Source organism: Pygocentrus nattereri, chromosome 25 (genome assembly GCF_015220715.1).
Source record: "Pygocentrus nattereri isolate fPygNat1 chromosome 25, fPygNat1.pri, whole genome shotgun sequence".
Classification (NCBI taxonomy): Eukaryota; Metazoa; Chordata; class Actinopteri; order Characiformes; family Serrasalmidae; genus Pygocentrus; species Pygocentrus nattereri.
Window position 1 is genome coordinate 11,129,267 of NC_051235.1, and position 17,012 is coordinate 11,146,278.

The 17,012-nt window shown below is 38.3% G+C and overlaps 1 protein-coding gene across 7 annotated transcripts in view; it reads right to left on the reverse strand.

Moving 5' to 3' along the window:
* The window catches only part of phf21aa (PHD finger protein 21Aa), a 50,781-nt gene that overhangs the window by 7,374 nt on the left and 26,395 nt on the right, over positions 1-17,012 (reverse strand). For 3 of the 7 annotated variants that reach the window (XM_017709565.2, XM_017709566.2, XM_037534551.1), the window contains exons 6-13: positions 13,116-13,283; positions 11,988-12,239; positions 11,667-11,750; positions 6,412-6,903; positions 5,445-5,618; positions 4,437-4,488; positions 3,918-3,997; positions 3,745-3,802 (exon numbers count right to left, since the gene is read on the reverse strand). In XM_017709565.2, coding sequence (XP_017565054.1) covers positions 3,745-3,802; positions 3,918-3,997; positions 4,437-4,488; positions 5,445-5,618; positions 6,412-6,903; positions 11,667-11,750; positions 11,988-12,239; positions 13,116-13,283 — 1,360 coding nt within the window. Of the gene's footprint in view, positions 1-51; positions 75-3,744; positions 3,803-3,917; positions 3,998-4,436; positions 4,489-5,444; positions 5,619-6,411; positions 6,904-11,666; positions 11,751-11,987; positions 12,240-13,115; positions 13,284-17,012 lie in introns of all 7 variants that reach the window. The other 4 variants (XM_017709568.2, XM_017709571.2, XM_017709570.2 and 1 more) reach the window with 4 other exon arrangements.

Genomic DNA, 17,012 nt, shown 5'->3' on the forward strand with positions numbered 1-17,012 from the left:
AAAAAAAAGTAAAAACAAAAGATAAAAGAAGACAAAACGTTGATGACATACCTCTGACAAGCTGTCCTCATTGGCTAACGTTGCAAGAGGAGTGGGAATGAAAGAGCAGTGTTAGACAACAGTCGTCACAATGCATGCAGGGACACAACCAGAGTTAATCAGTCAATCAATTAATCAGTCACATATCTTGTGTGCCATTTTGAGTCACCAACTCAGTTTAACTAGGTGAAACAGTTGGGCTTGATTTTCTGACAGCAGTAGAATTAAGGGGAAGGTCAGTGTGTTTCAAATTTCAAAACTTTCAAAAGAGATCATGTTTTGTCAAATAATTAAGTAATTCCAGAGATGGCAGGATTAATCATACTGAACCGAAATGAGCCATCTTATAAATTACCTCATTACTCATAATGAATAACTCAAACTTTCACTCATGATAGCTGGGTTTATCAAGAATATGTATTAATTTTAAATCCTATAGCTTGTGCAAATGACATCTGGGGTAACCTCCTTCTTGGCATGTCTCTGATGCTAACCCAGTACCTGCTGATAAGAGCACAAAGTGTCTAATCCAAAGTGTAAGGTTAGGTATGGTAAGTGCAGGAAGCACAGCAAGATCACAAGGCAAAACTCTAAGCAATGTAAAAAAGAAGTGTAGTCCAAATTTAATGCAAAAGTTCAAAAAAGCATTTACACTAATTTTGTACTGATAAGACACTTAAACATCAAATGTAACAGCATCTTCTCCAGGCCTTTACTGTTATTTTTGCTCATTATATGATGCAGATCATCAAGTGTAAACTGTTAAAAACCCATAAAAATGTAGTTCTAAACCAGAATGGTTAAAATATATACACTACTGGGCACTTTATTAGGTACCTTGTACCGACCAACTCATCTAACTCATCTCCCCATATAAGTGCACAACACTTGTACAATTATAGACTGTACAGATTGTAGGTAATTTGTTATCCCATCTTTTCTCAGTTCATCAATGGTCAAGACCTCTACAGAACCACAACAGAGCAGGTATCACTTGGGTGGTGGATCATTCTCAGCATTGCAGTGTCACTGACATGGTGGCGACGTATTTGTGAGTGTATGAATGGTTCAGACATAGCAGTACTGTTGGAGTTTTTCAACACTGTGTCCACTTACTGTCCACTCTATTAGACACTCCAACCTTGTTTTACCACCTTGTAGAAGTCAGAGACACCAGCTCATCTGTTGCTGCCAGTTTGTGTTAGTCATCCTATAAACCTTTATCAGTGGTCACAGGACGCTGCCCACAGGATGCTGTTGGCTATATATTTTTGGTAGGTGGACTATTCTTAGTCCAGCAGTTACACTGAAGTGTTTAAAAACTCCAGCAGCACTTCTGTGTCTGATCCACTCCACCATATGAGTGTGATTGCATTGCTGAGAATGATCTGCTGCCCAAATAATACCTGCTCTGTGGTGTTCCAGTGGGGTTCAAGGTATACAAGGTAGGTGCACCTAATAAAGTAATAATAAAACAAATGTTTTCAGTCATTTGAATTAATAACCCTGGCTTGAGATACCCTGGCAATAACCCTAATAACCCTGGCTTGAGATAACCCTGGCAAACCTATTCATAATGCAAACAAATGCAGCTGCGTGCACAATAAATACTTAGAAACTGTATGAAAAGTGTACAATAGGTAACACTTTTGATCTTATATTGACAATTGCTTTGTTCAGAAAAATTGGAAATACCAAAAGGAAGAAAAAATTCTGTCTTGCTGGGTTTGCGAGTCCAAAATGCTTCAAATGAAAAAACAAGAACTTCTTCTAGTGAAAAATAACTATTAGCAATTGTTTACAAAAGCTTTAAATTGCATGCATCCATGAGATGCAGTCCCCAGCACTGTTGCTGATTATGTCAACTAATCGCTGCAGCCCTAGTCATACAAAATGTAAAACAGCAGAGGCAGCACTATGCCAGGGCCCTACAGAAAAGAGTCACTGTAAAACAGCAACATACAAGGTAATATATATGTTATGTCTTTTACAAGCTTCCAATGTCTGTATAAATTCAGAATGGCCAAAAAAATGTTCATGTGCACCAGTGTTATCTTAGCGGTGTTGGAAATCTCATCAGAGTGGTATAAGAAATTAACATTATGGCAGATAGAAATTTTCCTTTCTTTCTTTTTCACATTTATTGCCTGAATTAAAAGCTTAGCTCCAACAGTCATGGTTTATCACAGATCTGCACAAATTACAAGCATTAGAGGATAGAGACCATTGGAAATTTGATGCAGTGGAAAGCTTATATCATAAACCATTTCCATACATTTCTGACTAAATGCAGGGGTTTACAAAGATATCAACTACTGACTACAGCTAAATTACTTGTTTAGCTTGGTTAGCTTTAATAAGGCCTATTTAATTCAAAGAGGTATGTTTTAGCACATTTGCACATCTGGTCATGTGGACTCAAAAGAGCCAGTAGGAGCAAGCTTAAAGTAGATAATATTCAAATGCTAATTTTGGGCTATCAGCCACATCCTATGGCTTGCAGGTGGGAGTTTCTAAGACGCACCCAAACCCAGTAGACTGCACTTGTCTGAGTGAGAGACATGGCATTTCTGCCATTTTTGCACTAATGTACCCTTAGTCAGATTCCAGAACTCAAGTGAATCATTACCTGTCTGTCTCCCCATTTAACACACTGTAGTCATTCTGCTCAGTATCTCTGGCAGAACAGAGGCATTAAACAGCAAAACGCCTGTAAGCCTGTTACATAATGCAATTACATAGACTGTGTGTCGGTGTGTGTGCGTGCATGAGCTCAGAGAACTACAGATTAACGAAACACAGCCAATGCAGCAAGGCAGAGACATCAGCAAAGAGGTATGTTTTAGCACATATAGTCAGTGTAAAGCAGCAAACAAAAGCTTATTGTAGTGGCAAATCCGTGGTAGTATTTTGCTGGTAGTATTTTGTCAGACTGGTTATTAATCACTGTTATACAACAACAAGCAAAGCTCAGTTAACAGTATCAACACTGATGTAAACTAAGTGCTATATATCTATATTAGGGCTACAAAAAACACTTGACAGTATTTCATTTAAAATTAAAAGATGTGAAAATGGTAAAGCCATAAATAATACTTTTACTCCCTTTATGAACCCCCACAAACATAAACAAACATTTGTTTATGAAGCCAAATACTAACTTGTCGCCAGTAGCATGCAGCTGCAAGCTCTAGGCACCAGACTCTTTGAAGATTCCTGACTATTTGTTTTGAGGTAACAATATCAAGGTCCATGTTAACACACCCCCAAATTGATCAGTGTTGCCAGATTGGGCAGGCTCCTGCAGATTAGCATTTTTATTAAATGATTTTATGAAAATAATTATTTACTAGTTTTTCATCACCTTGTAGTTTCATCACCTTGTAGTACAGAGCAAATTATCCCTAACAATTACTAACAACAGTAATTATTAATAAAATGTAATTACAATAAAATAACACTACTACTACTAATTTTATTTCATTCAATATACTTTCTCATTCTATCAAAGTGAAACATTCCTGATCTTGTTCTTTTAGAACATTCGAATACTTCAAATAACTTCTGATACAATGTTCAAGAATATTTGATAGTTGCAGCCCTAATCTATATATAACAATATATTATTTATCTGTGCACGCATACACACACACACACACTCCTTGAGATGTGTAAACATAGAATTGTAGAAATAATTATACTTACCTCTCTTCCTGCAGCCCTGGTTTGCAGAATTTAGATATGACAGTGTACTTTTCTTACGCTGAAACACACATTGAAACAATTATAGTGATTAATTTCACACAAAGTATATAATAGCATAATGCGTGCAGTCGCTGTATATGTGTCTTGTGTTTGTGTGTGCGTGCACACATTACCTCTGGCTCAAAAACTGCCCCACTGTACACTGGGTTTGCTGTTGTTCGTCTCTTCCTCTCTTGACGTTTGCTCTGAATCTCTGCTTGCACGCAACAAACCAAAATCCCTTAGGAGGAGAGACTTACCAGAATTGTTTGTATATACTAGTATAACACAACTGCATGACTTATTAGATATTTGGTTACATAAGAAATTACATTTTTACTTTGTATAAGCAGTTTTTAATCTGTCAACATATAAGAAACAAGAAGAAGAAAAAAATATTTAATTAAAGTTTTTTTTCTTTACATTCACACAATTTTTTACACTTAAATCTCCTCTTCTACTTACAAACAAAGTGAATGTTTAGAATCTGCAGAGGTTCTTCACTTTCAGGTTTAGAATCTGCAGATGTTCTTCACTTTCTCCACAATGAATCATTGAAAAGAACTATACAGTAGTATGATACTGCCAAATCACATAATGTACAATTTCAGGAAACAGCTAGTGTGACATAACACAAAGTAGATATGACTCACCCTCCAGATAGTCATGTGTTACAAGGCCCAGAGAAACCATGTAGGCCAGTTTCTGTAGAGAACAAAGCAAAAAACATCAACTACTGACATCTAAAGTGCAGCCATAAGTGTATTGACAGGCTAAACTGGAGTATATGGATCAGTGATACGGAAAGTTTACAAAAGAGAAAACAAAGATACATTTGTCATTTTTTACTTTTGGTATTATCAAGGTATATTAATACTAGTAATCCAGTTCAAATGTAATTAAATAATGTTCACAAAAATTCAAATTCAAAACTTATATTCAAAATATGATATATAATAATACTTATATTCAAAACATATTTCAAGATGTCAGACAAGTGAAAAAAGAGACTGAAAATAAACCCCTTCTATTGAAGGCTGAAACAGTTTACAATAATCTGAAAAAAATGTGTTGCACAAAATGCCACTATTCCACTAAAAGAAAGAAACATTTACCACTGAACGCCTTTCTCAATTCACTGCTGCAGTTAGTTACTCCACCCCCAAAAAAACACACACTTCTACATAATATATATAATTATACACAATATATATAATATAAAATTCCAAGAATAAAAAGCCATTACAATATGTAAATTCTCAGTCAGTGCTAGCAGAAGCTATTTTATATGATTACCAGCATGTAATAATTATGTGTGCAGAGTATGACCAATGAGAATAACACTAATGGTACATTAGCTTGTTGATGTATAATTTACTTGCATAATTTACAAAGGACTGTTATTGGTATTGGTGCACACATTTGATTTACATTGATCTGTCTGCAGCTACACCAAAATTTTGAATGCATAAACAATATACTAGACACATACCTTGGGATGCATGAGAACAGTAAAGCAATATTCTAGACTCCTGTCACCATTATCTTTTCATCTATGGACCATATGGATCATAAGAACCTCTATTCACTGAGTAACTCTCATAAAAAAATTATACATCCAAAAACTCATATATAGTGGAAGAAACAGAAAAGTGACTCACCAGTGGGTTTTCTTGGCGTTTGGATGTATGGGTATGTGAAGCTGCAGGGGTGTTTGTCTGGGTGAGTGTGGATGATGATGTGGAAGCAGGGGCAGGTGACTGCAGTGTGGCTGAGAGAGGTGTTGGACTGTTAGACGATGTCTTTGGCTCTGTCCCATCAACTGCTACAGGTGTCTGAAACAGCAAGACGCACAAGCTGGCAAATTTAATTGCAAAATCCTGTTAGGCCTATTGTGAGGTTTTTTCCCCCACTTACACACATGGTCTCTCCTGTGTGTCAGATTACATATATAATAGACTGTGTCTGCAACTTTCAGTTCCTTTATTTCACTTCCTATGTGTTAATACTAGTTACTCCTTTTGACTCTCAATTAAATGCTACAATTGATGTGCTATTGTGATTGGATACTAGGAAAAATGTAAAGATTAACCTAAATAAAATCTCACTTTGTGCTGTGAGCCTCCTGATCACAATTTCAGATGTTTCTGTAAGTGTTTTGTTGAATTAAAGTACTCACAGAATCCAACAAATTATTTGGTCAAAATATTGCAAGCTGATTTTTAACTGATATATAAAAGGTTCACAAGTGTAGTTTTAATACACTATATGCCATACTGCAATATGTAGCAAAATGCAGTGGTCCCAAAAAGTATCTGGACACACACTACGCATTGATAAACTTCAATGAATTATTATGTAGACGTTAGAAGTCTAATAATGATATTGATGAGCTTGTGTTCACTGATGAGATCATGCAATTAGAAAAGGCATGTTGAGCACCAATGCTGAAAAACACCAGCCACCTTCTGAAAGAACACTTTGACAATAAGAAAACAATTCAGAATGCTCTCTTTAAAATAAAAGCGGCACTGACACTTTGTTTACTAGCACAGTAAATTTAAAATGTTTTTTAAGTATGGCTCAAAGTAGAGGTAGTAGTATAGTTGTTCTCTCAGATTTACTCACCAGGGCATCAGGGCAGGGGTTGCTGCTCCGAGCTGCATGATGTATATCTGTGCTGGTAGAGTTAGAGCTGAGTTGGATGGAAGAGGCAGCTTGAACCTGGGTGGGTTTTGGGGAGATGATGATGCTAGGCAGATGTGTACTATTGTGCAGTGTGCTGCTAGTGTTGAGCTGGCTTATGTTGGTGTTGAGTGTCATAGTGATGCTAGGACAGGGCTGGATGGTGTTAGGGCTAAGCTGTGCATTGCTAGGGCAGGGCTGCGTGATTGCAGGAGTGACAGTAGGGCCAGGTTGTGCATTGATGGGGCAGGGCTGGGTTACAGTAGCGCTAGGCTGAGGGCTGAAGATGTGCAGCTGGTGGACTGGTCCGGACGAGGGCAGCAGAGCAGAACTCAGTTTGGCAGCCAGGAGCACAGGCTGCTGTAAAGATTGAGGGGAAGCCAGAATTGGCTGCAAGGCTGTTGGAGTTACAGAGGCAGGAGGCTTGGGCATTACCTGCTCAAATCAGAAAACAAAGTGACAGACAAAGAGAGAAAAAGATAGAGAGCAAGAGATCACAGACAGGCCACACTTAGGGCTTGAGTTACAAAAACATTTAGCACATAGAAAACAGTTTCATCCATGCAAAATCAATAAGAGAACTATCAACATAAGCAAAGCTAAAAATGAAAAAAGCAATACTATACAACACTGACTTGTTTCGGAAAGAGAAATATCTGAGTGCAAGGGCACCTCAATGTTGCATAATACAAATCTTTACAGTAACAGTTGATGTTTTTCCATTTCAAAATGCTTTTCAAAAGCTTTTTGTACACACACCAGTACACAGTCCTGTAGATGGAGGGGGTCAGTAACATAACAGAATTAGTGATTCAGGCAACATTCAATCAGAGAGCTAGGAGGTGAGGTGTGTGCACTCTGCCATCTGAGCAGTGAATCGCAGAAACAGAGGAGCTGTTTGATGGGTTTACAAAAATTATCACTCTCTTTACAATTTCAAGTCAGCGCCCAGATCACAGTAAAATATTTCTCTAGGTCTGACTGTGATATCTGTTCTTCAACCACAGACTCATCCCCAGTTTGCATTTTCGATATGATACTTGTGTGTGCACAAGAGCACAAACAATTCAGTTTAGTTTTATTTTTATCACATGATAATAAGGGAGATCTGGGAGTCTGTCTGGTTTTTTTGTAGCTGAAAATCCTTATGTGGGTTGTACCCTCTCTTTGGCTTATCATCTAGTGTGTCATTAAAGATGGATGTCTTTAACAGCATTTCCTGGGGTTAAGAAGTATGTATGGTGCTCTGTTTTTATTTCAAATAATAAAATCAATATGCAAAACGTTAAGTATCAAAATAAATCCAAAATATGTTGCAAATAAAAATATATGAAAGATAAAAGGAACTTATTTTTTCAAAAAGATTATATTTATTATGCCAGTCTTTGCTTATTTTCTCCTATTTGCTAATACCTTTTCATTTCTGTAATCCCTCTTTTGTTCTTAAATCTTCTTTTTGATTCTGACATTTTTTAACCAGCACTTTTTAAACAGAGGGTGGGTATTAGAAGAAGGCATTCATCTGCATTCTTTATTAGTCACCGGTCTTCCCCCACTATGAGAGCCGTGATCTGCGTAATTCACATGACACGGCAAAGGAATTTCTACTCACTGTAGAATTGCCAGAGAAAATTTCACTAATATGTCCAACATATTATATTACATATTGGGCAATATTCATCCTATTTATTAATGTTGCACATGGTTTTGGCACGTTGTCACGTCTGTAAAATATATATTCTGGAAATTTAAACATATTAGGTAAACTTAGATGCTAAATGAGGCTGTACCATCTTTTGAGCTTGTAGATGTTAATGCTAACTAGCCTAGCAGTGTTCACTAAAGGGCTACCTTGGCAAGCTTTGAGCTGTTTAAATCAGTGTGTCTTAGCCCTGCTTTTGTAGATCTATGGCTCTGTAAGGTTTCAACATTTCCATGAAATCAGTGCCTGATCAGCTCAACAGCCCTTCATGAGCTGATCAGGCAATCATTGAATCTGCAGTGTTGTTAACACAGAATAGAGTGCAAAATACCACTGATTACTGCATCAGAATTCGGAAGCAAAAAAGCATTTCCAGCAGCAAAAAATGTATCAGCAAATAGCAAAAAATAAAAGCAAACACTGGCAAAGCAAGTAAAATATTCATATTAAAAATGAGTGATAATCCTTCTGAAAAAATAAGTTTAACTTAACTCTCATTCTTTGTATTTTGAACATATTTTGGACATTTTGATACTTAATATTTTGTTTGAGGTTTTTTTTTTACTTTTGGCAAAAAATGAACTCCATACTCTTCGGTTTTCAAAATCTGTTAGAATTTGAAAGAATTTTATAAAGAGTCTGCCCAGCTTTACTGTGAGTGTCCATTCATTTCTGACCTGAAATAGCTGAATATGGAATAATGCTTTTGGTGGGAAGTAGGTGATTGGAATGTTGGAAAATTCTGAACTCCAAGCTGTCATAAACACAGCTTATAGACAAATATACACATATTTAAAGCAAGGGTAACTGTAAATAAATGGTTTTAAGCACCTGCTAGCACTGTTGACTTTAAGTTTAGTCTGGCTTTGCCCTGTCCGGATACACTCTTTGTTCCAGGTAAACTGGCACAAGCAAAGAAAAGTACTGACCAATGACATCACCTGAGACTGCTCTCTGTGAGCAGCTCCGAAAGACAGCTTGCATCTACTACAAATGGTGCTACAGGGTTAGGATCTCTGATGGCCAGGAGCTAAAGCTTTCCCATAAGCCTCTCGGGTAAGCAGTCAAACAGTGTGATTAGACTGTATAACAGATTTCTAATGAGAACTTGAACACACCACCTTTGTTTACTTATTACTAACAATATTACTGCACTATTCATTTGACCATCAGTTCATGCGTTTAAAGAAATTAACCTTGTTTCTTAGACAAAGATCAAAACATGAATGCTTGAAACCTTTCATTCTGAACTATAGCTCTCAACCAAAGAAAAATACGTAGCACTGTTTAGATAAAGCATGAGGTCACATGCTAGTTATTGCAGGGACTTTTGAAGACACATGTCCCAAACTTTAGTCCCTGTCAACTGCTGAGAAATAAAACAGGCAGAATTCATATATGTTGTTTATTTTAGCATGACTCATCACCTCAGTCCCCAGACTCTTCAGACAAAAGTGTTGGTCACTGTCTATGTAGAAAACATCGGATCACTGGTACAAAATGAAAAAATTATGTCTATCAATTGCTATCATGATTATTGTGGCAGTTGTCCAGGGTAACTAACACTGGATTCCTTATAACTGAGAGTTAATCTGTGGCTGAGCACAATACAGCAGAGCACCAGGACCTTTGGTTTATGGGAACGGCAAGTGGAACTGAGCTCTGCTATAATGTGCATTGATTTTGCCCTGTTGTAATATTACATTTGAAGTCATTTCAAAACATTCGATCACACCAGCAACTAGCCTAGTTTCACAGCCACATAAAACTGAGGTAGTTAATCAAACATGTATGACCACAATTGTAGTTCAGTTCAACTTGTGTTTGCATTTCACTAGCATACTAATTTAATTTTAGTTAGAGTTAAACTGTGTAATTAAACTCTCAGATTTTTATCATAGCTGTTTTATGTGAGCACATAGTATATGTGTTGCATATCTGTATATCTCAAGAAGTGAAATTTGCTCTAGGAACACTAGCATCTCACATAAATATACATAAAACATACAATGATACGTAAAACACAGCGGTAAGTTAAGTCAGCTGCGAACCACTCACTGCTCACTGTGTAGTCTTGTTGCTTTTTCTCATAAAAGAAACTACTAAGGACATCCTCTCATGCTAGTTGCGAACATTAGAGGAGCAGATAATGAAACTAAGGCTTGGAATCCTCTGGATTCCATAAATGTTTAAATGATATTAGGCTCTGTAAAACGTGACGTACATAAAATCCTTGTAAAATCCTCTCTGGTTGAGGAACACTAATTTTAAACTGTTCGACTAACAAAAAGACTCAACTCAAACACCCCAGTACAGGTTCAATTTATCGAACTACTGCTTGGCTATCACAAATATAGACGATAAAAAACTTAATAGCGAACGCAAGAGAAAACCTGATGCACAAATAACACCTGTTTAGAGGATAAAGATTCTGAGATCCCGTGAAGAGGCTGGTTTTGGAGTGACAAATGGTAACCGGTCTCATGACTCTGCACCAGCATGGAATAGCATGGTACAGCATGGTACAGCCCTGAGAACCATTTGGCTAGACAATGGAAAAGAAGCCAATGAATGAATGATTCCTCAAGGCCTTATCAGCTTTAAAGGCTTAATCACTAAACAAAGCAGAAAAGAGAAGTTGGTTGCCTCGCAACTTCACAAAAAAACAAAAAAACAAAAGAAAACAGCATTTTAGGCTCAACTTTGTTGTATTAAATATTGCACTCTACATAAAATTTTAAAATATGATCTGGTTAATGCTTAGACTGTTATAAAGCCATCACTAAATCTTTCATGTGATTCAAGCTAGTCTGCTTCACTAACAAACTGGTATCATCCCACTCTCACAACTGTAGTAGAAAGGTCTAGGCTGGGTGAGGGTTGTACTCCGTGTTTGGGTTAAGGTCAGGAGGAACAGGCAAAGCAAGAGGTGTGAGGTTGAAGGTTATGTTTGAAGGTCTGTACTAAAGAATGAAACAGGGGCAGCCAAGAATACAGACATTCAGGAAAGGTACAGTCAATGGCCCACAGCGAAGCCACTGCGCTTTGGACCTTTTTCACATGCACAGCATTATGGGCAATTAATAAGGCCCATTGGCTTCAGGTCCAATTCAAATGGCTTTAAATGCACTAATGCACTTTAAACACTTTTGCCACTATTTCTGTCTACAATTAAATTGTCAACATTGAGTTTTTTGTGTGATGCTTTAACATCAACTATTTGGACTCTGCAGCAGTAGAACAATTATAATATTTCAATATTCCCAGAAAGCCTTTTCCTATTATATTGTAGGACTGAATAGGAGGTTGACAGCTGCTGCGTCTGGTAGAGAGCTTTCTTTACAAACATGAAAAGGGTCCATGCAGAAACAGCAAAGCTTTGGTCCAGCAGTTCTGAGCAAGAAAGCCACACACATACACAGTCACAGCAGCGACAGACTCTCTCTACACGGCAGTTAGGGAGGGCAAGGGCTGAGAGGTTTCCATGGGAACAAACCTGCGGTAGAGAGGCTGGTCGAGCTGTCTGTCTGGTGGGCGGGACAAACTGAGGAACTTTGATTGGCTGAGTGGCGGCCTGAACCTGTGACAAGACTGCCCATTTACTCAGTGATAAAGAGAGACATACTGAGATAACAATAAACATCTCTACCCATCTCTCTGTTTAAATATGTGCCACAGGACGGGAGCTGGTAAGCATACTCATATGAGAGGACTATTTGCAGATTAATTTTGCAGACACATTTTACAATGACAAAAGATTTTTTGTAGTCTGAATCCATTGCTATGTAATATGAGACATAATGAAATCTTAACTTACAACAATAGTGTTTTTGGGAACTATCCGAACAGGTTCTGTTCCCTGATTCACTGGCTTGCTGCACGATTGGAGGCTGATTGGTGAACTCTGAGGGTCTGAGTTTGGAAGGCTGGAGAGGGGTGTGTTTGTGAGAGTGGTAACCATAGCAATAGTGGGTGTTGGCATCATGGCAATGGGCGTGGTGGGTGTGGCAGCTCTCAGCACCAGAGGTAGTGTCTTAGTGGCGATGACTGGGGTCACACTGACTGAATTCTAGAGAGAGAGAGAGAGGGGAAGAGAGAGAGAGAGAGAGAGAGAGGGGAAGAGGAAGAGGAGAGAGAGAGAGAGAGAGAGAGAAAGAGAGAGAGAGAGCAGATTAAAACACATGAAATATACTCTGCTGTAATGCACGTGATGCTTTAATTTATCCTCATATAGTTTACATTAAACACACCATATGTCATGCAGATGTTATAACAGTGAGGCAATTAAAGGAAAGTTTTTAGCAGGTTCATAAGCCAATGGTTTTTCCATGAAAAGAAAGTCTGGGCATAGCATAGGATTTTATGGCCAAACACAGGATCTTCTGCAACTGCTAAATCTGGAATGACTGTCTGATTCTCAAGCATTTACCTATTTTTACTATTACAATTCAATTGAAGTAATTAATTTTTAAAGACTGAAGTCTAAAATTCCTGCAGGACTTTTTGTATTTATAAAACAAGACTTTTACTTTATTTATAATTTTAAAATATTATTGTATAAACCATTATTACTATTGTTATTTTCTATGTATATAGTTATTGTTGCTATTATTTAATCAAACATTTTTCAGATATTACAAAATAGCAGTGTTTGTGCTCAAACTACACACACGTGACTAGATGTGAACTAAACTGTCCCTGAAGCTTGTGTACACTTGTTTCACGATCAGATGGGGCCATATCCAACTTAAAGAGCCAATATGTATACCTCAGATCGCTTGCTCAAGTTTAAGTGAGCAACATCAGAACTCTCCGGAGAGAAAGTATATAGGAAACTAGGCATGGAGTGGCAAGAACATATATGATCAGTAGTATAACAACACCTACGTTAAAGAAATAGATCTAAAGAATGGCACTTTTTAGAAGGGAATGGGGGGATGACTACCTGTGGAGCACTGAGGTGAGGTGGAGGAAGGCTCTGGCTCTGACTGGAGACAAGGGTGGTAGTCTTCCCTTCGGTCTGTAGGGGGAGCTGTGTCTGCGTCTGGAGCCTGATCTCCGCTGACTCCTGCTTCACCAGCAAATCTCTCCTCAATTGCTCCACCACCTTTTTCTGAGAGAAGAATGCAGTCTCAGCAAACCCATGAATGCACAATGAGCACAGTTCTAAAGAGGTCACAGAGTAGTACTGCCCCCACAGGACTGGAGAAGCTCTGCTCTAGCATGGCAACAGAGCTCTACAGCACAAAACTTCAAGTTTCTAGTGACACAAACCTAAAAACCTCCAAAATAGACAAGACCAAAGGCCTAACATGTACAATAAGTAAAGGTCATATTACTGCAGTGTGAACTGCACTTGGACTACACACATCAAAACTTTGACACACACTGCAGTATGGGGGGTTAAAAGGAGCAATTAATCTTCTTGTGTGTGTCTTGGGGGGCAATAATCCTCCACGAAAGACATGAAGTAGTATGAAATATCAAAACAACACAACATTATCAAAGCTTTGAGACATCAATGTCAGCATAGACACTGACCATGAGAAATAAGCACTTCTTATGCGATACGAGACAGCTATGTTGAAATGATGTTGAATATGTTGAATGCATATCATTTTTTCTGTGTGCATTTGCTCGTTTTCTGGTAAACTCTGGTGTAAAAAGTGTAATACCTAAAATGATGTATGCACAGACCAGCTGAATAAGACGGCCAGAGAAAAATATGAGCCAGTAACCTTCTTGCTTTTCAGTTCTCATTGCTCTGTATGCTTTAGATAAGAGAGCAATGCAATTGCACTAAGAGCATCTGAGAGCATTGAGCCAGAGGCAGAAGAACAATGCCCTTTCTCAGGAAGTGGGCCAGGAACACTCAGTCACCTAAACACCTGTTGAATATTTTAAACAACAAGTCACCAAATACTATCTTACTGCAAGCTGAACATTGGATAGACCTTAGATAACCCTGGCAAATCTACCTTTAGTATAAATGAGAACAAGTAAAGATGAGTTGGCTAAATAGTCCATCACATTTTACATCACCTGTCCAAGGAAATGTCTTACACAAACCTATGCAAAAGAGTCAAATGCATAAAAAAAATGTAGTTCTCTGGATATTGCTAAAATATGATTTAAAGATGAAAGTTAAATGCATTACCTAACTTCTTTATTCAAATCTGTATCTGTACAGCTTGATTCCCTAAAATGCTTGTGCACATTTTCTTCTTGCTTGTCCACCCAATAAAAAGAACTGCTCTTTTGTAAAATTAACCCTGTGGTTACACAAGTCTGGATTGTGTTTCCAGTACAAAGACAATGTTCTTATGTAATAAAAAAACACGATGCCCTTTGTCCCCTTTATTGTTTGCCATTGTTATAGAACCTTTGTCGATCGCCTTGAAATCTCTTCCATCTTTCCAGGGGATCTCTCGCGCGGGTATCGAATTGAAATGATCATTATACGCCGATGACTTGTTAGTGTACATGACTGATCCAGCGAGCTCCCTTCCTCCAATTCTATTGCTTTTGAAGAGGTTTGGCTCGTTTTCAGGTTATAAAGTGAACATACAGAAAAGCGAATGTTTCCCAGTGAATTAACTTGCATTGTCACTCAATCAGTCTACTGTTCCCTTTCAATTCGCTTTGACTGGATTCAAATATTTAGGGATTCATATATCTCAAACATTACCCTCTCTAATTTTTCTTTTTTAATTAATACATTTAAACAGGATTTACAGAGGTGGAAACCTCTTCCTCTATCATTGATTGCTAGAATAAATGTTATAAAAATGAATGTTATGCCCAAATTTCTTTTCAAACTATTCCTTTATTTTTGCCAAAAAAGTTCTTTAAGAACCTGGATCAGCTTTTGACCCCTTTATATGGAATGGGAAGGTTCCTAGATTGAGAAAATCACTATTACAGAGATTTAAATTTGATGGGGGGGCTGCCCTTCCTAATTTCTTGTCCTATTACTGGTCAGCACACATTCAAAAGACCTTTTGTTGGCTTCAATCTCCGGAATTGCTGTGGTGTAGATTGGAGACTTGCTCTTGTTTTCCGTCCTCTCCGCTCGCACTTCTCACTTCGTCCTTACCACTCAACCTGGCAAGTTCTACGTACAATCCGGTGGTGCTGTCTACCCTGCGACTCTGGTCTCAATTTAGACGTCATTTTAAGCTCATGTCTTCCTCTATATCGATGCCTATATTGGAAAATCATCTATTTCCCCCGACACAGATTTTAATATATGGCATGAGAGAGGCATCTTTTTATGACCTTTATAAGGATGTTACTTTTTACAGTTTTGCTCAATTAGCTGCAGATTTTAATTTGCCCCCATCTAATTTGTTTAGATATTTACAACTCAGACATTGTGTTTCTTCCCTTTTCCCAAATTATACATGTCTTTCCACCAAACAATCATGGGATGACCTTTTGACTTGGAACCTCTTTCAGAAATCTATTATATCTAAGATTTACTTACATATCATGGCTTTAGATCAACACTCTCTTACTAAAATTAAAAGTGCTAGAGAACATGAGCTGGGTACTACTTTCACAGAGCAATGGTGGGACAAAGCCATAAACAAAGTAGTACATTTAAGTTAGTTTTGTGCAAGACTTCACTTGATTCAGTTCAAGGTACAGTGTATCACAAAAGTGAGTACATCCCTCACATTTCTGCAGATATTTAAGTATATCTTTTCATGGGACAAGACTGACAAAATTACACTTTGACACAATGAAAAGTAGTCTGTGTGCAGCTTATATAACAGTGTAAATGTATTCTTCCCTCAACCACCGGCAACAAAAGTGAGTACACCCCTAAGAGACTACACCCCTAAATGTCCAAATTGAGCACTGCTTGTCATTTTCCCTCCAAAATGTCATGTGACTTGTTAGTGTTACTAGGTCTCAGGTGTGCATAGGGAGCAGGTGTGTTCAAATTTGTAGTACAGCTCTCACACTCTCTCATACTGGTCACTGAAAGTTCCAACATGACACCTCATGACAAAGAACTCTCTGAGGATCTTAAAAGACGAATTGTTGCGCTACATGAAGATGGCCAAGGCTGCAAGAAGATTGCCAACACCCTGAAACTGAGCTGCAGCACAGTGGCCAAGATCATCCAGCGTTTTAAAAGAGCAGGGTCCAATCAGAACAGACCTTGTGTTGATCGTCCAAAGAAGCTGAGTGCACGTGTCACATCCAAATGCTGTCTTTGAAAGATAGGCGGAGGAGTGCTGTCAGCATTGCTGCAGAGATTGAAGAGGTGGGGGGTCAGCCTGTCAGTGCTCGGACCATACACCGCACACTACATCAAATTGGTCTGCATGGCTGTCACCCCAGAAGGAAGCCTCTTCTGAAGTCTGTACACAAGAAAGCCCACAAACAGTTTGCTGAAGACATGTCAACAAAGGACATGGATTACTGGAACCATGTCCTATGGTCTGATGAGACCAAGATTAATTTGTTTGGTTCAGATGGTCTCAAGCATGTGTGGTGGCAATCAGGTGAGGTGTACAAAGATAAGTGTGTCATGCCTACAGTCAAGCATGGTGGTGGGAATGTCACGGTCTGGGGCTGCATGAGTGCAGCAGGTGTTGGGGAGTTACATTTCACTGAGGGACACATGAACTCCAATATATACTGTGAAATACTAAAGCAGAGCATGATCCCCTCCATCCAGAAACTGGGTTGCAGGACAGTGTTTCAGCATGATAATGACCCCAAACACACTTCTAAGATGACCACTGCTTTATTGAAGAGGCTGAGGGTAAAGGTGATGGACTGGCCAAGCACGTCTCCAGACCTAAACCCAATAGAACATCCTTGGGGC